This window comes from Salvelinus fontinalis, unplaced genomic scaffold (genome assembly GCF_029448725.1).
Source record: "Salvelinus fontinalis isolate EN_2023a unplaced genomic scaffold, ASM2944872v1 scaffold_1137, whole genome shotgun sequence".
Taxonomy (NCBI): domain Eukaryota; kingdom Metazoa; phylum Chordata; class Actinopteri; order Salmoniformes; family Salmonidae; genus Salvelinus; species Salvelinus fontinalis.
The window spans coordinates 22,229-48,705 of NW_026601346.1; the positions used below are offsets into that span (position 1 = coordinate 22,229).

At 45.7% G+C, this 26,477-nt stretch overlaps 1 protein-coding gene across 1 annotated transcript; it reads left to right on the forward strand.

Moving 5' to 3' along the window:
* Positions 1–667: 667 nt before the first annotated feature.
* LOC129848729 (IQ motif and SEC7 domain-containing protein 3-like) lies at positions 668–25,363 on the forward strand (the record flags this gene model as incomplete). The annotated part of the gene is made up of 2 exons (XM_055915831.1): positions 668–1,303; positions 18,998–25,363. Coding segments are annotated over 2 exons (1,887 nt in total), but the record flags the coding sequence as incomplete, so codon positions are not given.
* Positions 25,364–26,477: the final 1,114 nt, after the last annotated feature.

Sequence of the window (26,477 nt, forward strand, 5' to 3'; positions counted from 1 at the left end):
GCCAGCAAAGGAGAGATGAAGAGGGGAGGAGCAACAGAGTAAGAGAGAGCGCCTCATGGTCCCAGAGTAATATCAGACACTAGCCACCCTGCTGACAGCTGAGTCCCCACTATGTCAGTCACTCCATCTAACGCTGTGACAGTCCCAGAGTCCCCAACAACACAACAGTAGCTACAGTATGCTGGAGTCCTGTGTACAGTGCAATGCCCACGGCAGGTCACACTTCACAGACATCCCCATTCCCTTTCTAAAAGCCAACACACACACACACACACACACACGCTCACCTGCACACACGTGCTATCCCACACTTGCTAATGCAAGCACACAGGCACAAACACGCAGGCACTCACACATACACACACACACACAGACACACACACCTCAGGCTGCCCCTGTGAAGACAGTCTAGGCCTGTACTTACCCTGTAGCTGCATGACTGTATCCCATGTCTGTGTGTCGCTGTCGGAGTCCCCCAAAGTTGTTCTTCGTGTGTCCTCATAATAACTCCTCTGTGTGGTGTTGATGCAGTGTGTCTGTCCTCTTTTGAATACTGAAAGTGAAATGCACTGTGGTCGTATAGTGTCCTCTGTTCTGTGCTTGTGCTGTCTATACCGGACAGCCTCCGCTGACACACAGACAAACTGACAGACTCCTGTTCTTCTGACCCCTGCACACACCTCGTATCACCAGAGACACAGAGAGAGATTCACACAGAGGTCAAACCCCCTACTACGACCCAGCCAGCCAGCCTGGAGAAGAGGTCAAAGGTCAGCCAGCAGGAAGCAGAACCCTCACTCTGCCGTTTTCTCCTCCTTTCTGCAGCGACGACCTTCCTCCAGACTCACCCTCGGGTGAAGAGGGAAAGAGAGAGGGAGAAGAGGAGCTCCAGCCTGAGCTCCAAGCCCAGCCCCAACCTGAACCCCAGCCTCAGCCTAAACCCGAGGGCACGAGCGTGGGCGAAACACAGCAGGAGGTCACCCCCACAGCCTCCCGCTCACCTAGCGGACAGGAACTCGAGCAGGAGGAGGGAGAGCGAGGAGATAAGGAGGAGGAGGAGATAAAGCAGAAAGAGGTGGTGGATTCGCAGCAGGAGCAGCGGCATGAGGGAGAGGCAGCAGTAGAGGCTGAGGTGGAGGAGGAGGAGGAGGAAGAGGATGGGGCAGAGGCCCGGGGGGGAGCGGCGGGGAGGAGGGCCAGCCTGCACCACACAGCTTCCCCCATGAGGGTGCAGCGCAACGGGGCCTGCTCGCACTCTGCCACCTCCGACTACGAGCTCTCGCTCGACCTCAAAAACAAGCAGGTAGGGTGTGTGGGGGTGGGGGTGGGGGTGGGGGGGGGGGGGGGGGGGGGGGACGGTGTGATATGGGCGAGGGTAGGGGAGAGGGGGGCTCGGCTTGGGTTGTACTGTATGTCTTGTGGTCTTTGTGGTCATTTGTTGAGGTTCTGTCTGAGGTCAAGGCTGTTTGTTTTGTCTGTTGAGGCTGTTGTTGTTTTGGTTCACCTGAGATTGTTTGTTTGTTACGGCTGTTTTTTTGTGGATTGGCCTCGGCTGGCAGTTGATTGACATTATTTGCCTTTGAAGTTGGCTCTGCAGGTGTTTTTAGGGTGTTTTGAGTTGTTGAGTCTTGCTGTCTTCTTCATTAACATGAGTCATCATCATCATCACCACTGTCATTTTCACCTTCATTGACATAACATGGCTCTTGTCTTTTGAACAGATGTGGAACAGTGACCTTCCACTGAGGCGGTGTGTGTTTTGTTCTCACAGCACCTTCTTCTGCTGTGTGGCAGCTTGCTGTTTAATGAATGGCTCACACTGTGTGTCTAAGTGTCTGGGAGGTTTTTAAATGGAAAACATTTAGTTGCTTCCCACCGACTCTTTCTCTCACTCACACAATCACACATTCTCTTGTATAGATGATGCATCGTCATGGTAACAGTATGAAGTAATATTCCCAATGGTGGTTGTGCTGCTTGCATGGACTAAACTCATGTCTTCTCTCCTGGTCTGTTTGTTTTATGTTGTTTTCACCTTAACGTCATATGTTCAGAGTTGCCATATGTCTAGACTAGAAACTCTACTGTACATGTAGTAAGTGTTCAGGAAATCATCCATGTGTGATGGCCCTGCTAACATACAGAGACCCATCTCCCTGTTCTGTGTCTCACATCTCATTTACATGGTGTGTGTGTGTGTGTACGTACGCGTGGGCATCTGTATGTCAACTCCGTGTGTGTGCCTGTGCTTGCATGTGTGTGTGTGTGTTCTCATCATCCCATTCATCAGAGACGTTGGATTCATCAGACACTCATCTGCATATGAGGGGCCTTGACACTGCATATGAGGGGCCTTGACCACCCCATTCCCCATTCCGTCCACTGACCTTCAACCAGGTAACCTTTCCATTCCCATTCCGTTCACTGACCTTCAACCAGGTAACCTTTCCATTCCCCATCTCATCCACTGACCTTCAACCAGGTAACCTTTCCATTCTCCATCTCATCCACTGACTTTCAACCAGGTAACCTTTCCATTCCCCATCTCATCCACTGACCTTCAACCAGGTAAACGTTCCATTCCCCATCTCATCCACTGACCTTCAACCAGGTAACCTTTCCATTCCCCATCTCGTCTACTGACCTTCAACCAGGTAACCTTTCCATTCCCATTCCGTCCACTGACCTTCAACCAGGTAAGACAACCTTTCCATTTCCAGCTCTCACACAGATCACCAGTCACACCTCAAGACCAGAGAAAGAGAGAAAAGAGAGAAACTTGTGAAACAGTGTAGTTCTCAAGGTGTAAAAACAACAACTTGCTGAACCATATACAGTGCCTTCATTTACATGTTAGTCATTTATCAGACACTCTTATCCTCTCCGCTAGCACGATCAAATTCGACAACATCCGGTGAAATCGTAGCGCGCCAAATTCAAAATACAAAATCGTAATATTAAACATTCATGAAAATACAAATGTCATACATGATACTTTAGCTTAGAATCTTGGTAATCTAACTGCGTTGTCAGATTTCAAAAAGGCTTTACGGCGAAAGCATAGCATTCGATTGTCTGAGGACAGCGCTCCATTTTAACATATCTTTCAAACCAGCACTGGCGACACAAAATCATAAATAGCGATAAAATAAATCACTTACTTTTGAAGATCTTCCTCTGGTTGCAATCCCAAATGTCCCAGCTACACAATGAATGGTCGTTTTGTTCGATAAAGTCCTTCTTTATATCACAAAAACGCTGTTTAGTTGGCGCCATTGAATTCAGTAATCCAGTCTTTCAACATGCATACAAAGGATTCCAAAATGTTAACAGCAAAGTTCATCCAAACAATGTTTTTTTATTAATCTTCAGGTTGTCTAATATCTAAATAAACTATAATATTTCAGACGGAGAGCGCGCCCACGTTCACGCTCAACTTGGAACGACAAGAAATACTTAATATATATTTTTTGAAATAAAACCTTGTAAAAAGACTGTTGACATCTAGTGGAAGCCATAGGAACTGCAACCTGGGAGGCGGAAATAAGATATTTCAATAGCATTGCATTAGAAGTCATTCCAAGCTCAAATAATTTTTTTAACGGATCTATTTTCCTCAGGTTTTTGCCTGCTATATCAGTTCTGTTATATGCACAGACATTATTTTAACAGTTTTAGAAACGTCAGAGTGTTTTATATCCAATCGTATCAATTATATGCATATCCTAGCTTCTGGGCCTGAGTAACAGGCAGTTTACTTTGGGCACGTCAGAAAGACGGAAATTTAGGAAACTAGCCTTACTCGCAGAGAGCTTACCCAGAGCAAATTACAGTTAGTCGCCCTAATTCACCCCTTATCACCCTCATCCTCTCCCCTATTTCACCCCTTATCACCCTCATCCTCTCCCCTATTTCACCCCTACTGTCCCTCATCCTCACCCCTATTTCACCCCTTGTCACCCTCATCCTCACCCCTTATCTCCATCATCCTCACCCCTATTTCAACACAACTCTTCCTCATCCTCACCCCTATTTCACCCCTTATCTCCATCATCCTCACCCCTATTTCAACACAACTCTTCCTCATCCTCACCCCTATTTCAACACAACTCTTCCTCATCCTCACCCCTATTTCACCCCTTATCTCCATCCTCCTCACCCCTATTTCAACACAACTCTTCCTCATCCTCACCCCTATTTCACCCCTTATCTCCATCATCCTCACCCCTATTTCAACACAACTCTTCCTCATCCTCACCCCTATTTCAACACAACTCTTCCTCATCCTCACCCCTATTTCACCCCTTATCTCCATCCTCCTCACCCCTATTTCAACACAACTCTTCCTCATCCTCACCACTATTTCACCCCTTATGACCCTCATCCTCACCCCTATTTCACCCCTTATCTCTCTTACGCTAACCTCTAGTCCTTATTAAGTTTTAACCCCCCCCCCACCTCGTCACTCTTTTAATCTCTCTTGTAAAGATGATCTCCTTCACTGCCTCCCTCTCTTTGTGTCAGGATTCACATGTCTGATGTGTTAGATTGATCTTCTGTCCGGAGAGAGGAACTCCAGATGAGGTTTCATTTCACAGCCTACGGGTGGGGAGTAGGTCCTGCCACAGATTAGCTTGAGAGTGATCCCATCACATGGACGATACCTTGATTACTGCAGCAACAGCCCATAAGGCTGTTTATACAGGTGAAGTCGGAAGTTTACATACACTTAGGTTGTAGTCATTAAAACTCGTTTTTCAACCACTCCACATATTTCTTGTTAACAAACTATAGTTTTGGCAAGTCGGTTAGGACATCTACTTTGTGCATGACACAAGTAATTTTTCCAACAATTGTTTACAGACAGATTATTTCACTTATAATTCACTGTATCACAATTCCAGTGGGTCAGAACTTTACATACACTAAGTTGACTGTGCCTTTAAACAGCTTGGAAATATCCCGAAAATGATGTCATGGCTTTAAATCAAATCAAATCAAATCAAATTGTATTAGTCACATGCACATGGTTAGCAGATGTTAATGCGAGTGTAGCGAAATGCTTGTGCTTCTAGTTCCGACAATGCAGTAATAACAACAAGTAATCTAACCTAACAATTCCACAACTACTACCTTATACACGCAAGTGTAAAGGGATAAAGAATATGTACATAAAGATATATGAATGAGTGATGGTACAGAACGGCATAGGCAAGATGCAGTAGATGGTATAGAGTACGGTATATACATATGAGATGAGTACTGTAGGGTATGTAAACATAAAGTGGCATAGTTTAAAGTGGCTAGTGGTACATGTATTACATAAAGATGGCAAGATGCAGTAGATGATATAGAGTACATTATATACATATACATATGAGATGGGTAATGTAGGGTATGTAAACATTATATTAAGTGGCATTGTTTAAAGTGGCTAGTGGTACATTTTTACATAATTTCCATCAATTCCCATTTTTAAAGTGGCTGGAGTTGAGTCAGTATGTTGGCAGCGGCCGCTAAATGTTAGTGGTGGCTGTTTAACAGTCTGATGGCCTTGAGATAGAAGCTGTTTTTCAGTCTCTCGGTCCCTGCTTTGATGCACCTGTACTGACCTCGCCTTCTGGATGATAGCGGGGTGAACAGGCAGTGGCTTGGGTGGTTGTTGTCCTTGATGATCTTTATGGCCTTCCTGTGACATCGGGTGGTGTAGGTGTCCTGTAGGGCAGGTAGTTTGCCCCCGGTGATGCGTTCTGCAGACCTCACTACCCTCTGGAGAGCCTTACGGTTGTGGGCGGAGCAGTTGCCGTACCAGGCGGTGATACAGCCCGACAGGATGCTCTCGATTGTGCATCTGTAGAAGTTTGTGAGTGCTTTTGGTGACAAGCCGAATTTCTTCAGCCTCCTGGGGTTGAAGAGGCGCTGCTGCGCCTTCTTCACAACGCTGTCTGTGTGGGTGGACCAATTCAGTTTGTCCGTGATGTGTACACCGAGGAACTTAAAACTTTCCACCTTCTCCACTACTGACCCGTCGATGTGGATAGGGGGGTGCTCCCTCTGCTGTTTCCTGAAGTCCGCAATCATCTCCTTTGTTTTGTTGACGTTGAGTGTGAGGTTATTTTCCTGACACCACACTCCGAGGGCCCTCACCTCCTCCCTGTAGGCCGTCTCGTCGTTGTTGGTAATCAAGCCTACCACTGTAGTGTCATCCGCAAACTTGATGATTGAGTTGGAGGCGTGCATGGCCACGCAGTCGTGGGTGAACAGGGAGTACAGGAGAGGGCTCAGAACGCACCCTTGTGGGGCCCCAGTGTTGAGGATCAGCGGGGTGGAGATGTTGTTACCTACCCTCACCACCTGGGGGCGGCCCGTCAGGAAATCGTACTTTAGAAGCTTCTGATAGGCCAATTGACATAATTTGAGTCAATTGGAGGTGTACCTGTTGATGTATTTCAAGGCCTACCTTCAAACTCAGTGTCTCTTTGCTTGACATCATGGGAAAATCTAAATAAATCAGCCAAGACCTCAGAAAAGAAATTGTAGACCTCCACAAGTCTGGTTCATCCTTGGGAGCAATTTATGAACGCCTGAAGGTACCACGTTCATCTGTACAAACAATAGTACGCAAGTATAAACACCATGGTACCACGCAGCTGCCATACCGCTCAGGAAGAAGATGCGCTCTGTCTCCTAGAGATGAAAGTACTTTGGTGTGAAAGTGCAAATCAATCCCAGAACAACAGCAAAGGACCTTGTGAAGATGCTGGAGGAAACAGGTACAAAAGTATCTATATCCACAGTAAAACGAGTCCTATATCAACATAGCCTGAAAGGCCACTCAGCAAGGAAGAAGCCACTGCTCCAAAACCGCCATAAAAAAGCCAGACTACGGTTTGCTACTGCACATGGGGACAAAGATTGTTCTTTTTGGAGAAATGTCCTCTGGTCTGATGAAACAAAAATAGAACTGTTTGGCCATAATGACCATCGTTATGTTTGGAGGAAAAGGGGAGGCTTGCGAGCCGAAGAACACCATCCCAACCGTGAAGGACGGGGGTGGCAGCATCATGTTGTGGGAGTGCTTTGCAGGAGGGACTGGTGCACTATACAAAATAGATGGCGTCATGAGGAAGGAAAATTATGTGGATATATTGAAGCAACATCTCAAGACATCAGTCAGGAAGTTAAAGCTTGGTCGCAAATGGGTCTTCCAAATGGACAATGACCCCAAGCATACTTCCAAAGTTGTGGCAAAATGGCTTAATTAAGGACAACAAAGTCAAGGTATTGGAGTGGCCATCCCAAAGCCCTGACCTCAATCCCATAGAAAATGTGTGGGCAGAACTGAAAAATCGTGTGGGAGCAAGGAGGCCACTATACCTGACTCAGTTACACCAGCTCTGTCAGGAGGAATGGGCCAAAATTCACCCAACTTATTGTGGGAAGCTTGTGGAAGGCTACCCGAAATGTTTGACCCAAGTTAATCAATTTAAAGGCAATGCTAACAAATACTAATTGAGTGTATGTAAACTTCTGACCCACTGGGAATGTGATGAAATAAATAAAAGCTGAAATAAATCATTCTCTCAACTATTATTCTGACATTTCACATTCTTAAAATAAAGTGGTGATCCTAACTAACCTAAGACAGGAAATTCTTACTAGGATTAAATGTCAGGAATTGTGAAAAACTGAGTTTACATGTATTTGACTAAGTTGTATGTAAACTTCCGACTTCAACTCTTTGTGCTCACGTAGAGAGTTTATCATAGGCAAAATGCCGTGGTATATTGCTCACTCTATATTTAACATAAACGTTTTTCAGAGCCAACATTTTGGTATTTGGCTATGTAAGTATTGTATATTAGTACAATCATAGTTAATCATGACCAGGACAAAGGTAGTGTTCACAAAAGGCTTTTGGTGTACTCTGACATCAGTTTTCCTGTCATTAGAATCTCCTTGCTCAAGGATAAGCATAGCCTGCTCTGTAGTTGGTATCAGCAGTAGAGAGCTCATTGCAAGTAAGTACCGTGGGTCCAATCAGTCCTGTAAAATAACCTTTGGTCTAATAGCATTAGTTGGACAAGTGTCCCAGTTGATAGGCTGGTTGATGAAGGCTCCCCCCTCTAACAGCTTTAGTCCCATTTGTCGAATTCCCACAATTTTGTCTCTGGGCCCATAATTGCCTTTTTGTTCCGCAGATTCCTTCTTGAGAAAGCATTGGATTCGAGCCTCGTTAATCAAACTACATTTATCTCTGTAATGTTTCTCAGCGGCGGGGTGAGGGATGTTATCAGACTGCCTGTGTTCCCTCATAATCACACTGCAAACCTCCACAAGAGAGAGGTGATATTTATGAGCAATACATCTCACAACGCCATTATGGAAATGCGAGCTAAGTAATCCACACCAACCCAACTTTTTAAGGCAGATTTTTTTGTTGAGGGGGAGAGGCACTCCGCATCTCATAGTTCAATATGTTTACCCGAGCATCTTTAAACTGCTGATGCTTAAAAATGGGTGGATTAGCACATTTTATCACACCGTTGGCTGGGTATGCTGAGAGCAGTGAAAACTGATCGTGTCCCGTCTTCAATACTCTAGAGATTAAATGTTTTGAGAGACGGGTCGATGGAATCCTGTCAAGTTCGTGTTTTATCTTCTGCCAGCTTTTTGCGTCGGTTGAACTGTCACTCTGTATGCCTTTTGAGAAGGGAACGTAGAACCTCCAACTGCATCTCACAACAAAGGTTAATAGACCTCAAAGGGTTGAAGCCGATGCTCAATAAGTCAACTACTTACTCGACCTCAGTGCTCCAGCCATTACCACGAGCCCGTCCTCCCCAATTAAGATGCCACCAATCTCCTGTGCTTGACCCACTAGGTTATCGCCTGACTCTCTTACGTTGTGGGCACCAAATGCATCTCCATTCCTGATAAATAGTAAGAGCTGTTCTGATTGATGCTCTATTTCTCAGAATTAGCTGTATCCCTTTTTATGTTACAAAGCACAGTATAACGCCATAATCATGTAAAGTTGACAATTTTCCTGGTGCAAATTAACTGACCTGACATAAATGAGCTTATAATTAGGAGGTAGCATTAGTCGTGCCCTCTCAACTATGTGTTTGCTGCATGCAAATGTAATCATCTGCTATTTAATCTCTGTGCCAGAACTCAATTTGAGGGTGACACTCATAAATATACATGGGTCACTAAGCTAAACGTCAATGAATACGATGAACGAACAAATTCAACTGAGAATACCTTTTTCTGAACACAAAATTCTTCAAAATCCCTGAAGTGTGTTTGGCTCATAATTGACTTCAGGCTGGGTTTGCGTACGTGTTCATTTTGTTGTCCACCTGTATCGTGACATTTGGTGAGATGAAGTGAATGGGTTGCGTGACAGACTGTGAATGCCAGCTCGTCCTTGGAGACTATTCACCCAGATGAATGCAGCCAGGGAGAAGGCCAAGAGATACCATCCATAGCACATTTCTCTGAATAGCCAGATCTGATAAGCCAGAACAAAAAATAGCACTTCAAAAAAACAGATTGTTCCCCATAGAAAGTCTGACCTTTAATATTGGAAACCATTTTCATTCCTGGCATAAACATCTCTCCCGAAAACAAACTATGAATGCGCTATTTCTGCAAGCCTTGGGGTATTAATATTTCAGTGGCAAAGAGGCGGAGTCCCATCTCTCATACCCAGACTGGTCTTGTTTCAATTCATCAGCAGCAACTCCATTCGTAGATAAAGTCAAAGGCCTGGTTGTGTGTGAATTCTGTCTGTCCTATAAAGTCCACTTGGCTCTCGCCCTTTGACCCCCTAGTGTGTAACGTTTGGTTATCAAACCATATTATAACCCCAAAATACCATTTGCCTCATGTTAGATGGGTTCACCTCAGCATTTTTTAAATAAATGTTTCTGAATTTTTCATTGAAGAGTTTTCAAAACTTTTGAAATCAGGTTTTAACCCCAACCCTGTTCCTGGAGAGCTACCCTCCTGTAGGTTTTAACCCAAACCCTGTTCCTGGAGAGATACCCTCCTGTAGGTTTTAACCCAAACCCTGTTCCTGGAGAGATACCCTCCTGTAGGTTTTCACTCCAACCCTGTTCCTGGAGAGCTACCCTCCTGTAGGTTTTCACTCCAACCCTGTTCCTGGAGAGATACCGTCCTGTAGGTTTTCACTCCAACCCTGTTCCTGGAGAGATACCCTCCTGTAGGTTTTCACTCCAACCCTGTTCCTGGAGAGATACCGTCCTGTAGGTTTTCATTCCAACCCTGTTCCTGGAGAGCTACCCTCCTGTAGGTTTTCACTCCAACCCTGTTCCTGGAGAGATACCGTCCTGTAGGTTTTCACTCCAACCCTGTTCCTGGAGAGATACCCTCCTGTAGGTTTTCACTCCAACCCTGTTCCTGGAGAGCTACCCTCCTGTAGGTTTTCACTCCAACCCTGTTCCTGGAGAGCTACCCTCCTGTAGGTTTTCACTCCAACCCTGTTCCTGGAGAGATACCCTCCTGTAGGATTTCACTCCAACCCTGTTCCTGGAGAGATACCCTCCTGTAGGTTTTCACTCCAACCCTGTTCCTGGAGAGCTACCCTCCTGTAGGTTTTAACCCAAACCCTGTTCCTGGAGAGATACCCTCCTGTAGGTTTTAACCCTGTTCCTGGAGAGCCACCCTCCTGTAGGTTTTCACTCCAACCCTGTTCCTGGAGAGATACCCTCCTGTAGGTTTTAACCCAAACCCTGTTCCTGGAGAGATACCCTCCTGTAGGTTTTAACCCTGTTCCTGGAGAGCCACCCTCCTGTAGGTTTTAACCCAAACCCTGTTCCTGGAGAGCTACCCTCCTGTAGGTTTTCACTCCAACCCTGTTCCTGGAGAGATACCCTCCTGTAGGATTTCACTCCAACCCTGTTCCTGGAGAGATACCCTCCTGTAGGTTTTCACTCCAACCCTGTTCCTGGAGAGCTACCCTCCTGTAGGTTTTAAACCAAACCCTGTTCCTGGAGAGATACCCTCCTGTAGGTTTTAACCCTGTTCCTGGAGAGCCACCCTCCTGTAGGTTTTCACTCCAACCCTGTTCCTGGAGAGATACCCTCCTGTAGGTTTTAACCCAAACCCTGTTCCTGGAGAGATACCCTCCTGTAGGTTTTAACCCTGTTCCTGGAGAGCCACCCTCCTGTAGGTTTTAACCCAAACCCTGTTCCTGGAGAGCTACCCTCCTGTAGGTTTTAACCCTGTTCCTGGAGAGCCACCCTCCTGTAGGTTTTCACTCCAACCCTGTTCCTGGAGAGATACCCTCCTCTAGGTTTTCACTCCAACCCTGTTCCTGGAGAGCTACCCTCCTGTAGGTTTTCACTCCAACCCTGTTCCTGGAGAGATACCCTCCTGTAGGTTTTAACCCAAACCCTGTTCCTGGAGAGCTACCCTCCTGTAGGTTTTCACTCCAACCCTGTTCCTGGAGAGCTACCCTCCTGTAGGTTTTCACTCCAACCCTGTTCTTGGAGAGATACCCTCCTGTAGGTTTTCACTCCAACCCTGTTCCTGGAGAGATACCCTCCTGTAGGTTTTCACTCCAACCCTGTTCCTGGAGAGCTACCCTCCTGTAGGTTTTCACTCCAACCCTGTTCCTGGAGAGCTACCCTCCTGTAGGTTTTCACTCCAACCCTGTTCCTGGAGAGATACCCTCCTGTAGGTTTTCACTCTAACCCTGTTCCTGGAGAGATACCCTCCTGTAGGTTTTCACTCCAACCCTGTTCCTGGAGAGCTACCCTCCTGTAGGTTTTCACTCCAACCCTGTTCCTGGAGAGATACCCTCCTGTAGGTTTTCACTCCAACGCCAGTTGTAACTAACCTGATTCAGCTCATGAACCAGCTAATTATTAGAATCAGGTGAGCTAGATGAGGGTTGGAGTGAAAACCTACAGGACGGTAGATCTCCAGGAACAGGGTTGGAGTGAAAACCTACAGGACGCTAGCTTTCCAGGAACAGGGTTGGAGTGAAAACCTACAGGACGCTAGCTTTCCAGGAACAGGGTTGGAGTGAAAACCTACAGGACGGTAGATCTCCAGGAACAGGATTGGAGTGAAAACCTACAGGACGGTAGATCTCCAGGAACAGGATTGGAGTGAAAACCTACAGGACGGTAGATCTCCAGGAACAGGATTGGAGTGAAAACCTACAGGACGGTAGATCTCCAGGAACAGGATTGGAGTGAAAACCTACAGGATGGTAGATCTCCAGGAACAGGATTGGAGTGAAAACCTACAGGACGGTAGATCTCCAGGAACAGGGTTGGAGTGAAAACCTACAGGACGGTAGATCTCCAGGAACAGGGTTGGAGTGGAAACCTACAGGACGGTAGATCTCCAGGAACAGGATTGGAGAGCCCTGCTCTATGGTATCTCCATTGCCCCTCAGTCTATCTTTTAGTTCCACTACCCACCTTCTCCCTCCATCCCACCATCTCTCTCTCCTGCTCACCCAGGCTCTCAGTGTCTAATGGAGATGGCAGAATGTATCAGAGAGATACAGGCTCAGATAAAGCTGTGATGGGACCTAAATTCTTTATGCGCCGTCCCCTACCAACTCATTCGGAAGGCAAACCAAACAAGCCAAACTGCCGTCTTTAATCAAACGCAGCCCCCTCCCAGCTCCCGGCTCAGATCCAAGGCTACCTCTGCCTCAGACATTATTTCTGTAATTCCTTTTGACGAGTGACACCTTTCTGAGGGATGGGTTGCGGTTATTACCTTAACTCTGTTTTTTAAGCCTCCCCATTCTGTCCAGACGAAGTCAGCAGAGTGACCAAGCTGATTTTGTCATATTGAGTGTGTACTCAAAGTTCCGTCCGTCTGAACATTCCAGATAGATCAAAAGTGATGAATATTCAAGGCAAGGCCCAATACCGGTCTGCGGGAAGAGAAAGCGATGTTGTCATTCTGAGATGCCTCAGAGAGACTATAGACTATAGCTAAAAGTGCCAGGCTCATGCAGAACGACCTTAATATTCTTCCAACATCTCTTCCCTTTCTCACTGAGGCCTCGCTGCAGTGCAATGTAAAAGGGATCAGATAAGATAGATTTCTCAGTGTCATTTCGGATTTCTAAAGAGCCTTTCTAAGGGATGGAGTTCTCCAAATGACAATGGGCCGAGATTGCATCATGCTGCAGCCACCCCACTTTTCGCAAATTGCAAAGCCTAGTGTGCGTTATTGCATGGCTATCTGTTCTTCCCCACAGAAGTCTATAGGATGCAGGTGACTTTGCTTGGGACTGCAGAGTAGCGGTTGAAAGTCTCACGTTGATCCCCTGGTGGCTCCGCAATCCCTTCTAAAACCATTCGCTCAATTGCCTTTGAGCCACAGGGGGGATATTTGACATGAACGGACTTAATCCATATATATTTCGGATCCTGTCCTTGGTTCAAGTCCTCAACTGAGCAGACATATGTCGAGAAACCTTGTGGCAAGATGGAGAATAGCACCACATGTTTAATGTTCTCAGAGAACATTGGAGAGACCAACCCATAAGGATAGGGTTGACACAGGTAAACTGAAGAGGGTATAACTGACACATCCATAGGCCAGAGATTGCCACAGCCATCACATGCAAAGAAACTCAAGAAATATATAGAATTTGATTGTTCTGTGAAGAGAGTTGGGAAAGGTTCCATGTATTTTTTTTATCCCTTCCCAAATCAAATCAGAACTGCCTTTTTATCTCACAGTCATTTATTTCCAGGCACAATGAATAGCTTTCAGGTGATTCAGTGTAGAAGAGAGAATAGAGTGCATCGCAATTGCACCCACAGATAGTGGTTCTGATTTATTGAAGGCAATGAACGTTTTGGCCACACAGAAATGAGACAGATAGTAACACGTTTTTCTCCCTCTCCTAAATATGCATTATTTTCTGTCAAGATCATTTACTATCAGCATCTCTTGCTGAAGACCCTGGCCCTGACCCCACTCTACGATACTGTATAATACCATGCTGCTGAAGACTGTATCTGTGACCCCACTCTACTATACTGTATAATACCATGCTGCTGAAGACCCTGGCCGTGACCCCACTCTACGATACTGTATCAACACCACTAAGGAAGGGGCACCACCATGCAAGCGGTACTATGAAGACCAAGGAGCTCTCCAAACAGGTCAGGGACAAAGTTGTATTATAGATCAGGGTTGGGTTATAAAAAAATATCAGAAACTTTGAACATCCCACGGAGCACCATTAAATCCATTATAAAAACATGGAAAGAATATGGCACCACACCAAACCTGCCAAGAGAGGGCCGCCCACCAAAACTCACGGACCAGGCAAGGAGGGCATTAATCAGAGAGGCAACAAAGAGGCCGAAGATAACCCTGAAGGAGCTGTAGAGCTCAACAGCGGAGATTGGAGTATCTGTCCATAGGACCACTTTAAGCCGTACACTCCACAGAGCTGGGCTTTACGGAAGAGTGTCCAGAAAAAAATAAGCAAACATGTTTGGTGTTTGCCAAAAGGCATGTGGGAGACTCCCCAAACATATGGAAGACGTTACTCTGGTCAGATGAGACAAAAATTGAGCTTTTTGGCCATCAAGGAAAACGCTGTAGCAAACCCAACACCTCTCATTACCCCGAGAACACCATCCCCATAGTGAAGCATATGGTGGCAGCATCATGCTGTGAGGATGTTTTTCATCGGCAGGGACTGGGAAACTCGTCAGAATTGAAGGAATGATAAGGGGCTCTAATTACAGGGAAATTCTTGAGGGAAACCTGTTTCAGTCTTCCAGAGATTTGAGACTGGGACAGAGGTTCACCTTCCAGCAGGACAATAACCCTAAGCATAGTGCTAATGCAACACTCGAGTGGTTTAATGGGAAACATTTAAATGTCTTGGAATGGCCTAGTCAAAGCCCAGACCTCAATCCAATTTAGAATCTGTGGTATGAGTTAAAGATTGCTGTACACAAGCGGAACCCATCCAACTTGAAAAGCTGGAGCAGTTTTGCCATGAAGAATGGGCAAAAATCCCAGTGGCTAGATGTGCCAAGCTTATAGAGACATACCCTAAGAGACTTGCAGCTGTAATTGCTGCAGAAGGTGGCTCTACAAAGTATTGACTGGGGGGGGGGGGGGGGGGGGGGGGGTGAATAGTTATGCACGCACAAGTTTTCAATTATTGTTGTCTTATTTCTTGTTTGTTTCACAATAAAAAATATTTTGAATCTTCAAAGTGGTAGGCATGTTGTGTAAATCAAATGATTCAACCCCCCAACAAAATCTATTTTAATTCCAGGTTGTAAGGCAACAAAATAGGAATTGGGGTGAATACTTTCGCAAGCCACTTTATATATATATATATATATATATATATATATATATATATATATATATATATATATATATATATATATATATGTATAAATATATATATACAGTGGGGCAAAAAAGTATTTAGTCAGCCACCAATTGTGCAAGTTCTCCCACTTAAAAAGATGAGAGAGGCCTGTAATTTTCATCATAGGTACACTTCAACTATGACAGACAAAATGAGAAAAAAAATCCAGAAAATCACATTGTAGGATTTTTTATGAATTTATTTGCAAATTATGGTGGAAAATAAGTATTTGGTCACCTACAAACAAGCAAGATTTCTGGCTCTCACAGACCTGTAACTTCTTCTTTAAGAGGCTCCTCTGTCCTCCACTCGTTACCTGTATTAATGGCACCTGTTTGAACTTGTTATCAGTATAAAAGACACCTGTCCACAACCTCAAACAGTCACACTCCAAACTCCACTATGGCCAAGACCAAAGAGCTGTCAAAGGACACCAGAAACAAAATTGTAGACCTGCACCAGGCTGGGAAGACTGAATCTGCAATAGGTAAGCAGCTTGGTTTGAAGAAATCAACTGTGGGAGCAATTATTAGGAAATGGAAGACATACAAGACCACTGATAATCTCCCTCGATCTGGGGCCCCACGCAAGATCTCACCCCGTGGGGTCAAAATGATCACAAGAACGGTGAGAAAAAATCCCAGAACCACACAGGGGGACCTAGTGAATGACCTGCAGAGAGCTGGGACCAAAGTAACAAAGCCTACCATCAGTAACACACTACGCCGCCAGGGACTCAAATCCTGCAGTGCCAGACGTGTCCCCCTGCTTAAGCCAGTACAAGTCCAGGCCCGTCTGAAGTTTGCTAGAGAGCATTTGGATGATCCAGAAGAAGATTGGGAGAATGTCATATGGTCAGATGAAACCAAAATAGAACTTTTTGGTAAAAGCTCAACTCGTCGTGTTTGGAGGACAAAGAATGCTGAGTTGCATCCAAAGAACACCATACCTACTGTGAAGCATGGGGGTGGAAACATCATGCTTTGGGGCTGTTTTTCTGCAAAGGGACCAGGCCGACTGATCCGTGTAAAGGAAAGAATGAATGGGGCCATGTATCGTGAGATTTTGAGTGTAAACCTCCTTCCATCAGCAAGGGCATTGAAGATGAAACGTGGCTGGGTCTTTCAGCATGACAATGATCCCAAACATACGAAGGAGTGGCTTCGTAAGAAGCATTTCAAGGTCCTGGAGTGGCCTAGCCAGTCTCCAGATCTCAACCCCATAGAAAATATTGGGAGGGAGTTGAAAGTCCGTGTTGCCCAGCAACAGCCCCAAAACATCACTGCTCTAGAGGAGATCTGCATGGAGGAATGGGCCAAAATACCAGCAACAGTGTGTGAAAACCTTGTGAAGACTTACAGAAAACATTTGACCTCTGTCATTGCCAACAAAGGGTATATAACAAAGTATTGAGATAAACTTTTGTTATTGACCAAATACTTATTTTCCACCATAATTTGCAAATAAATTCATTAAAAATCCTACAATGTGATTTTCTGGATATTTTTTTCTCATTTTGTCTGTCATAGTTGAAGTGTACCTATGATGAAAATTACAGGCCTCTCTCATCTTTTTAAGTGGGAGAACTTGCACAATTGGTGGCTGACTAAATACTTTTTTGCCCCACTGTATATATATAATAGAATGTGCTGCCAACCTAAAACAGACACAATAATTATTATTATTAAATTGATAATACCTATCACATAATGCCTCCTTCATACATGCACCTTTCATTTTGTCATTTCATTTCTCCTTCATATTCTACTTACTTTTTTGTCTAACTCATTCCCTCATTCTGTTTTCCTCTCACTTTTTACCTTCCTCTCTCTCTTTACCTCCCTCTCTCTCTCTCTTTACCTCCCTCTCTCTTTACCTCCCTAATTCTGTTTCCCTCTCTCTCTATTTTTTACCTCCCTCTCTCTTTACCTCCCTCTTTCTCTTTACCTCCCTCTCTCTCTACCTCCCTCTCTCTCTCTCTACATCCCTCTCTCTCTTTACCTCCCTCTCTCTTTACCTCCCTCTCTCTCTCTACCTTCCTCTTTCTCTTTAACTCCCTCACTCTACCTCTCTCTTTCTTTACCTCCCTATTTCTTTACCTCCCTCTCTCTCTACCTCCCTCTCTCCTTACCTCCCTCTCTCTTTACCTCTCTCTTTACTTTCCTCTCTTTACCTCCCTCTCTCTCTTTACCTCCCTCTCTCTCTTTACGTCCCTCTCTCTTCACCTCCCTCTCTTTCTTTACCTCCCTCTCACTTTACCTCCCTCTCTCTCTCTACCTTCCTCTTTCTCTTTACCTCCCTCTCTCTCTCTACCTTCCTCTTTCTCTTTACGTCCCTCACTCTACATCTCTCTCTCTTTACGTCCCTCTCTCTTTACCTCCCTTTCTCTTTACCTCTCTCTTCACTTTGCTCTAACTCCCCCTCTCTCTTTACTTTCCTCTCTTTACCTCGCTATCTCTCTTTACCTCTCTCTTTACCTCTCTCTTTACTTTCCTCTCTTTATCTCTCTCTCTCTCTTTACCTCCCTCTCTCTCTTTACGTCCCTCTCTCTTTACCTCCATCTCTCTTTACCTCCCTCTCTCTTTACCTCTCTCTCTACATCCCTCCCTCTCTTTACCTCTCTCTCTTTACCTCCCTCTCTCTCTCTCTTTACCTCTCTCTTTACTTCTCTCTCTTGACCTCCCTCTCTCTCTTTACCTCCCTCTCTCTTTACCTCCCTCTCTCTTTACCTCCCTCTCTCTCTTTACCTCCCTCTCTCCTGACCTCACTCTCTCTCTTTACCTCCCTCTCTCTTTACCTCTCTCTTTACTTCTCTCTCTTGACCTCCCTCTCTCTTTCAGCTCTGATATTGATATTCTGTGCACCATGGAGCTGGAAAGGGTGAATATTGAAAGTGTAAAAACGTTGTTAATTGTAAGGCAGCCTCTCTCTCCGTGCGGATTGATCCCGCTGTACACTAAAAGGATTATGGGTCTCGTAGGTGCCACATGTGCGGCGTCTTGTCACCCACCATTACTTTTCTTTGCTCTGAGTAAAGTGTTGAGGTGTCCAATATTTTTCCTCTCTAATGACAATTTTTTTTGTGTTGAGGGAGTGTTAAATTGTCCGTCCCATTTTTGTGACCTTAATGTTTACATGTTCAGGTTCATGTCCATTTGCATTAGATCCTATCAATGTCATTGTGTTTCAAAGGTCATCATGGTCCCCTCTTGTCATTTGGAGTAACTGCAGCCTTATTTGAGTTGAAAATATCACATTCACTAGTCCATTGTATTTTTGGCCATTTAAAGAAGAGGTATTCAGGACATGTCTTTGTAAATGTGGATGCTGGTGTGTAGAGACGGCATCTTGTTCATCTTGAGGGAGAACCAAGTGCTAAGTGGTACTATGTATGTGCTTTGTATTTGTGTTGTCTCCCTGCTTTTATCTCCAACTCCTCTGCCTACAGCCAAATCCCCTCTTCATGTCATAGAATGTTTTGTTACCCAACTGCCTTGTACTGTCAACTGCTGCATGTAGCGTTCAAATATCCAAGCAGCTCAGTTTCACTCATACCTCTCCTGTCTCCCTCTCCTTGTTTTACAGATCGAAATGTTAGAGCACAAATACGGCGGCCACCTCATCTCCCGCCGCGCTGCCACCAAGATCCAGACCGCCTTCCGCCAGTACCAGCTCAGCAAGAACTTCGAGAAGATACGCAACTCCCTGCTGGAGAGTCGCCTGCCGCGGCGCATCTCCATGCGCAAGGTGCGCGTGCAGAACGCTGAGGGCTTCTCCGCCGAGCGGGCGCTGGCCGAAGGCTGCAGTCTGGCGGGTATCCCCCTGGTGCGCTCGCCATCACTGCCCGCCACAGTGGGCGGCACCCTGACCGACCTGGAGGACTCATTCACAGAGCAGGTGCAGTCGCTGGCAAAGTCCATCGACGACGCACTCAGCAACTGGAGCCTGAAGACCATGTGCTCCCTACAGGAAGGAGGGGCCTACCAGTTCAGTGCCGAGTCCTTCAGTGCGGCTGGGGGAGGAGGGGAAGTGGGAGGAGGAGGGTTGGACCAGGCTTTTCTCCAGAGCATGTCAGGTGGGGAGAATACAGGCGACCTGCCCCGCAGCGCCAGCAAGCTGCTGATGGCATTCCGCGACGTGACCGTTCAGATCGACAATCAGAACTTCCGCATGTCCTCCTCCGTCATGGAGTCATCGGCCTCTGTCTCCATGGGCAACTGCGTCCAGCAGCAGCAGGGAGGCGCAGCCACCACCCCCACCATGCCCACCGCTCCTCCGCCACCACCCCCTAAAATACACTCCCCTCCCCCTGAAGAGGTCCCTGCCGAACCCACAGACCCTCCTGTCCCTCCCTACGAGCCCCCTCCGCCCCCAGAACCAGTGGTAGAAGGAGAGGGGCAGGACGCCGACTTCCCTGCGCCCCCGCCCAGTGAAGAGGAGCTAGAAGAGGAGGAGGGCCAGCAACCCCCCTTGACCCCCCTGGACAAACTAGCCAACCCCCAGACCCCGGAGGTGGTTGTCCAGCCCGTCCAGCCACTTCAACCTCAGGATGGTGCACCCTCGGTGGGATCCCCATCCACCGAGGCCCTGGAGGCCAAACGGAGCGGCTCGGAGACGGCTGAAACCAGTTCTGAGCAGATAAGCAGCAGCAACAGCACTTCCACGGAGGCGCGCTCGGCATCGGAGGCCTCATCCAAGGAGGCCCTGCAGGCCATGATCCTCAGCCTGCCGCGCTACCACTGCGAGAACCCGGCCAGCTGCAAGTCGCCCACACTCTCCACCGACGTCATGCGCAAGCGCCTCTACCGCATCGGCCTCAACCTTTTCAATGTGTGAGTACCCAACTATTCCCTCCTCACCCAGACTGGGTTTGTGAAAGAAATATCGTGGACATTAGGTGATGATGCTATTGCTAACATCTAGCCAGTGATCAGCGAATGGGAGTGAACTGACAAAAATGAATCCATGGACAAACAATGCTCTTCATGACACACACACACACGCATAAGGGTGGGGGTTTACAGTCATGGATCTCACCATGAGACAGCACTTTATTACAAGCAGGCTTAAAAAAAATATGAGAAAAGAAAGACCTCTTCAGTTCTCCCAATTTAACAAAGGGAAGTATCTTCTGTACGTTTCTCAATGATTTTCACTGCTCTCAGCTTGCATCTCTCTCTTTCTCTCTGCCTCTCTCTCTTTCTGACTATACATATCATTCTCTATTTACATCTCTCACACTAAACATATCTTTCTCTATTTACACCATCTCTCTCTCTCCGCCCTTTTCCTCCCCCTCTCTCTCCCTCCCTGCAGCTGTGGTTATCCGCCTCTGTTCTGCAGAGCGCCTGTCACCTTCTGTTTGTCTTTGCGCCCAGAAATAGCTTCTCTCTTTTATCTGCGGCTGGCTCCTCTCCCCTTATATGGTCCGTATCCACATAACCCGAGATAAGCCTGGAGAGGGAGAAACTGTATACCATGATCCCCAGATTAGAATACCACAGATGTAGTCATTAAAGGACGTCTCTATATTGTCCTCTAATAGTTGGTTTAAGCACGGAGCATCTGTGAACCTCCCAGAACGAGAGGGCGAGAGAGTGTGAGGGAGAAGGGGGTGGGGAGAGGGGGATAAGGAGATTGGGAGAGAGCTGCAGAAACGGCCTCCACGTAAAAGCTCACATGCTGCAGCATCATCACAGCAGACACACACAGCTTCTCACTACTGACATGGGACTACTGCACCCATAGCATTATCAGCTAGCTAGAGAGCTCTTGTTGCTTATGGTTAGTTGACACTTTACCACAATATAAGTTGGAGAGGGAAACGTTGAATTGCTTGTGCAGTGTTAGCTGGTTTCTGACCTGAGATGTCCTTCCATTCGTTCTGGACAGACAGACACACACACACACACACACACACACACACACGCACACACGCACACACTCACACACGCACACACACACACACACACACACACACACACACACACACACACACACACACACACACACACACACACACACACACAATTATATACACACACACAAATACACTGCATTCGGAAAGTATTCAGACCCATTTTTTCCCACATTTTGTTATGTTACAACCTTATTCAAAAATGGATTTAATACATTTTTGTTCCTCATCAATCTACACTCAATAACCCATTATGACAAAGCGAAAATTTTGGACATTCAGACCCTTTGCTATGAGACTCGAAATTGAGCTCAGTTGCATCCTGTTTCCATAGATCATCCTTGAGATGTTTCTACAACTTGATTGGAGTCCACCTGTGGTAAATTATATTTATTGGACATGATTTGGAAAGGCACACACCTGTCTATATAAGGTCCCACAGTTGACAGTGCACGTCAAAGCAAAAACCAAGCCATGTCGAAGGAATTGTTTGTCGAGCTCCGAGACAGGATCGTTTCGAGGCACAGATCTGAAAGGGTACCAAAACATTTCTGCAGCCTTGACGGTCCCCAAGAACACAGTGGCCTCCATCATTCTAAAATTTAAGAAGTTTGGAACCGCCTGCTTGTCCAAACTGAGCAATTGGGGGAGAAGGACCTTGGTCAGGGAGGTGGCCAAGAACCAAGTGGTCACTCTGACAGAGCTCTAGAGATCCTCTGTGGAGCTGGGAGAACCTTCCAGAAGGACAAAAATCCTTGCAGCACTCCACCAATCAGGCCTTTATGGTAGAGTGGCCAGACAGAAGCCACTCCTCAGTAAAAGGCACATGACAGCCTGCTTGGAGTTCGCCAAAAGGCACCTAAAGAACTCTCAGACCTTGAGAAACAAGATTCTCTGGTCAGATGAAACCAAGATTAAACTCTTTGGTTGAATGCCAAGCGCCATGTCTGGAGGAAACCTGGCACGGAGGAAACCTGGCACCATCCCTACGGTGAAGCATGGTGGTGGCAGCATCATGCTGTGGGGATGTTTTTCAGCGGCAGGGACTTGGAGACTAGTCAGGATTGAAGCAAAGATGAAAGGAGCAAAGTACAGAGAGATCCTTGATGAAAACCTGCTCCTGACTGCTCAGGACCTCAGACTGGGTCGAAGGTTTCAACAGGACAACAACCCTAAGCACACAGCCAAGACAACGCAGGAGTGGCTTTCGGACAAGTCTCTGAATGTCCTTGAGTGACCCAGCCAGATCCTGGACTTGAACCCAATCGAACATCTCTGGAGAGACCTGAAAATAGCTCTGCAGCGACGCTCCCCATCCAACCTGACAGAGCTTGAGGGGATCTGCAGAGAAGAATGGGAGAAACTCCCCAAATACAGGTGTCAAATCAAATGTTATTAGTCACATACGCCGAATACAACAGGTGTAGACCTTACAGTGAAATGCTTACTTACGAGCCCCTAACCAACAATGCCATTTAAAAAAGTACGGATAAGAATAAGAAATAAAAGTATCAAGTAATTAAAGAGCAGCAGTAAAATAACAATAGCGAGACTATATACAGGGGGGGTTCCGGTACAGAGTCAATGTGTGGGGGCACTGGTTAGATGAGGTAATATGTACATGTATGTAGAGTTATTAAGTGACTGCATAGATGATAACAACAGAAAGTAGCAGCGGTGTGTAAAAAAAAAAGGGGGGGGGGGGCAATGAAAATAGTCTGGATAGCCATTTGATTAGATGTTCAGGAGTCTTATGGCTTGGGGATAGAAGCTGTTTAGAAGCATGCCAAGCTTGTAGCGTCATAACCAAGTAGACTCAAGGCTGTAATCGCTGCCAAAGGTGCTTCAACAAAGTACTGAGTAAAGGGTCTGAATACATATGTAAATGTAATATTTCATTTTTTTTTATCTTAGCAAAATTGCTAAAAAAACTGTTTTTGCTTTGTCATTATGGGGTATTGTGTGTCGATTGATGAGGAAAAAAAACAATTGAATACATTTTAGAATAAGGTAACGTAACAAAATGTGGAATAAGTCAAGGGGTCTGAATACTTCCCAAATGCACTGTACCCACACACACACCCACACCCACACAAATACACACACACACACACACACACACACACACACACACACACACACACACACACACACCACACACACACCACACACACACACACACACACACACACACACACACACACACACACACACACACACACAAATACACACACGTGCAAATATACATACACACACACACACACACACTAAGTGCGGGTGTCTTTGTAAAAAACCCACGTGAGATCAGAAGGCTTTAATGGGGCTCTCCGGACAGACTAAAAGAGCTGGACCAGCACTTTCTCTGCTGCTTGAGAAGGAGGGAACAGGATGAAGAGGTGTCTAGGGCTCCTCTCATTTACACTCCCAGAGAGAGGGACAAAGCACGAGAGAGGGAATGAGAGGCGGACAAAGCACGAGAGAGTGAATGAGAGAGGGACAAAGCACGAGAGAGTGAATGAGAGAGGGACAAAGCACGAGAGAGAGAATGAGAGAGGGAGAAAGAACGAGAGAGCGAATGAGAGAGGGAGAAAGAACGAGAGAGAGAATGAGAGGGGGAGAAAGAACGAGAGAGAGAATGAGAGAGGGAGAAAGAACGAGAGAGAGAATGAGAGAGGGAGAAAGAACGAGAGAGAGAATGAGAGGGGGAGAGAGAATGAGAGGGGGAGAAAGAACGAGAGAGAGAATGAGAGGGGGAGAAAGAACGAGAGAGAGAATGAGAGATTACAGAATGTGGGATAGAATGAAAAGAGTGAAATTAAAATGTGAACTAATGATAGAATGAGAATGACAGAGGAAAGAATGAAACAACTTATATGGAAGGAGTGGGATAAAAAGAGAGGGGGAGAGAAAGAGGCACATTTTCAAATAATCTTTCGTAGATTTACATCCTCTCGCCTCTCCTTCTCAAAACGCATAGGAAAGACTAAATGAGATAAATCCAGAGAGAGAGAGCGAGAGAGATAGAGAGGCGAGAGAGATAGAGAGGCGAGAGAGATAGAGAGAGAGGCGAGAGAGATAGAGAGATAGAGAGAGAACAGTATTTGCAAGGTTGTTCTGAGTTTACTCATCTGAAACTATTCCCAGCTCCTTGTTTATAATTCATGTTATTTAGATGAAAATTCTGATGGATGTTTAAAGCGATTTCAGTTCCATAGATCGTATGAAAATCCTATATTCCCCCAACTGATGTCTTTTAAAGGTATACGGGTAACACAAAGATGATCCTAGGCATACATTTAAAGCACATTAATTCATGAAATATATGCATGCACCCAACTATACTAATCTAACATACATTTTGTGATTACTCATAAAATAGCCTTTTCTGTATTTTGCACCTCCTACCGTTATTATATAATACTGAATACAAATAGATTACAGAAGATAAGCATGCTTGGCAACTGTGACCAAACATCTCCCTTTTGAATCCGTGTTCAAATCCTCCTTCAAGAATAATTCAGTCATATGCTGACGAGATCTCTGGTATCAAAGCTGTGTTAACACAAATCGAGTGTGAATTATCATGCATTTAATATATGATAATATTGAAGTTCTTGCAGGATATTTCCATATAACACTATCTCTGCATTGCCCATCTACATGAGACTCAAGTCATTAGCAAGTTTGAGATTCCCAGTTACTACCGGTGTTATAGGGTAGTGTGCAGAAGAATTCAGGATCTTTGGCAGAGTAAAAGAACCCCCTCCTGTTATATGCTTTTAATTCAGTAGCACTGAACACTTCCCTCTGCATTCAACTCAGCAACCATACCCACTCCTCAGCTCAGCCTCACCTCCCATGCAGCAGAAGAGACATTTTCCATTTCAATTCTGCTGCTGTTACCTTTTGACTGCTCAGTTCGTTTTAGAATTCAATTGCCGTTCTGCCATTCACTCTGCCTAGTGAAAAGTGACTAAGTCAAGCCCAGATAAGGACTCCCAAGACAAGTGTCAGACAGATGCATGATGGGTACAAGGCAGGGGGCGGCTGGAGGGGGGGAGCAGTGGGGGGGGGAGCAAACGGCACACCTGGAAATATCTCTGAAAGGAGAAGACTCCTTGACACGAAATTAACCTCCTACCATGGGAGTATCCTCAAGGGCCCGGGCTACCCCTCTTTGAAGATAATGGTTCGGGCTATTCTCCATCTGTAGATATTAAGAGTGAAAAAGGCCACTGACTGCCTAGATGGAACCAATCAGTCGGAGTACAAAAGGGGTGGATCCTAAGAATAATGGCAACCGTCCAAGGCCCGAATTCCTCATTAGCAATTCCGCTGCAAGTGGAGGATGTAATTAAAAGTTCCAGGCCACTGAGGGAATTCGGGCCATGGAAAATGTCCTGAAAAGTTTTGAGAACATTGGGTTGAAGCAGCATATTTCCCCCCTCCCTCACTTGCTAGTGCGATTCTTTCCCACATCCAAAATATCAGAAGTATCCAACATACTGGATGTTCCTAACTCCTAACTCTTAATGAATGTTCGTTGGGCTGAAAGTAATCGTGCAGTGTGGTGGAATGAGTGGCAGACGAGGGGTCCTCGGAGCTGAGTGCTGAGTCACCGGGGACTCCAGGTGCATATGCCTGCTCAAAAATGCCCTATCATCACAGTGTCTGACAGAGCTCAGCTAACACTCTTTCTCAAAAAAGTATTTCTCAAAATTCCAGGAACTTTCAATAAACTCCCTAGTTTTTCCGAAAGCATGGTTGGAGGATCCCGCAACCAGGAAGGAATAAGCAGGAAATTCAGAATCCTCCAACCAATATTTCTGGAAAACCAGGGAATTTATCCTTAGTTATCAAATCAAGTGAAATCTAATTGCATTAGTCACATGCGCCGAATACAACATGTGTAGACCTTACAGTGAAATATTTACTTACGAGCCCCTAACCAGCAGTGCAGTTTCTAAAAAATACGGATAAGTTGTCATTTTTATGTCATCCCTTTTTATTTTGTCCTTATCTCACTCTCCCCTCAAATGCAGAGGTATGGTTTGTTGAGCTAATTCAGCTAACCTGGCTAGTAGTATCTCGTGTATTATGCTAAGGAAAGCTAATTTGGCTAACCTGGTTAATATCCTGTTCATATAC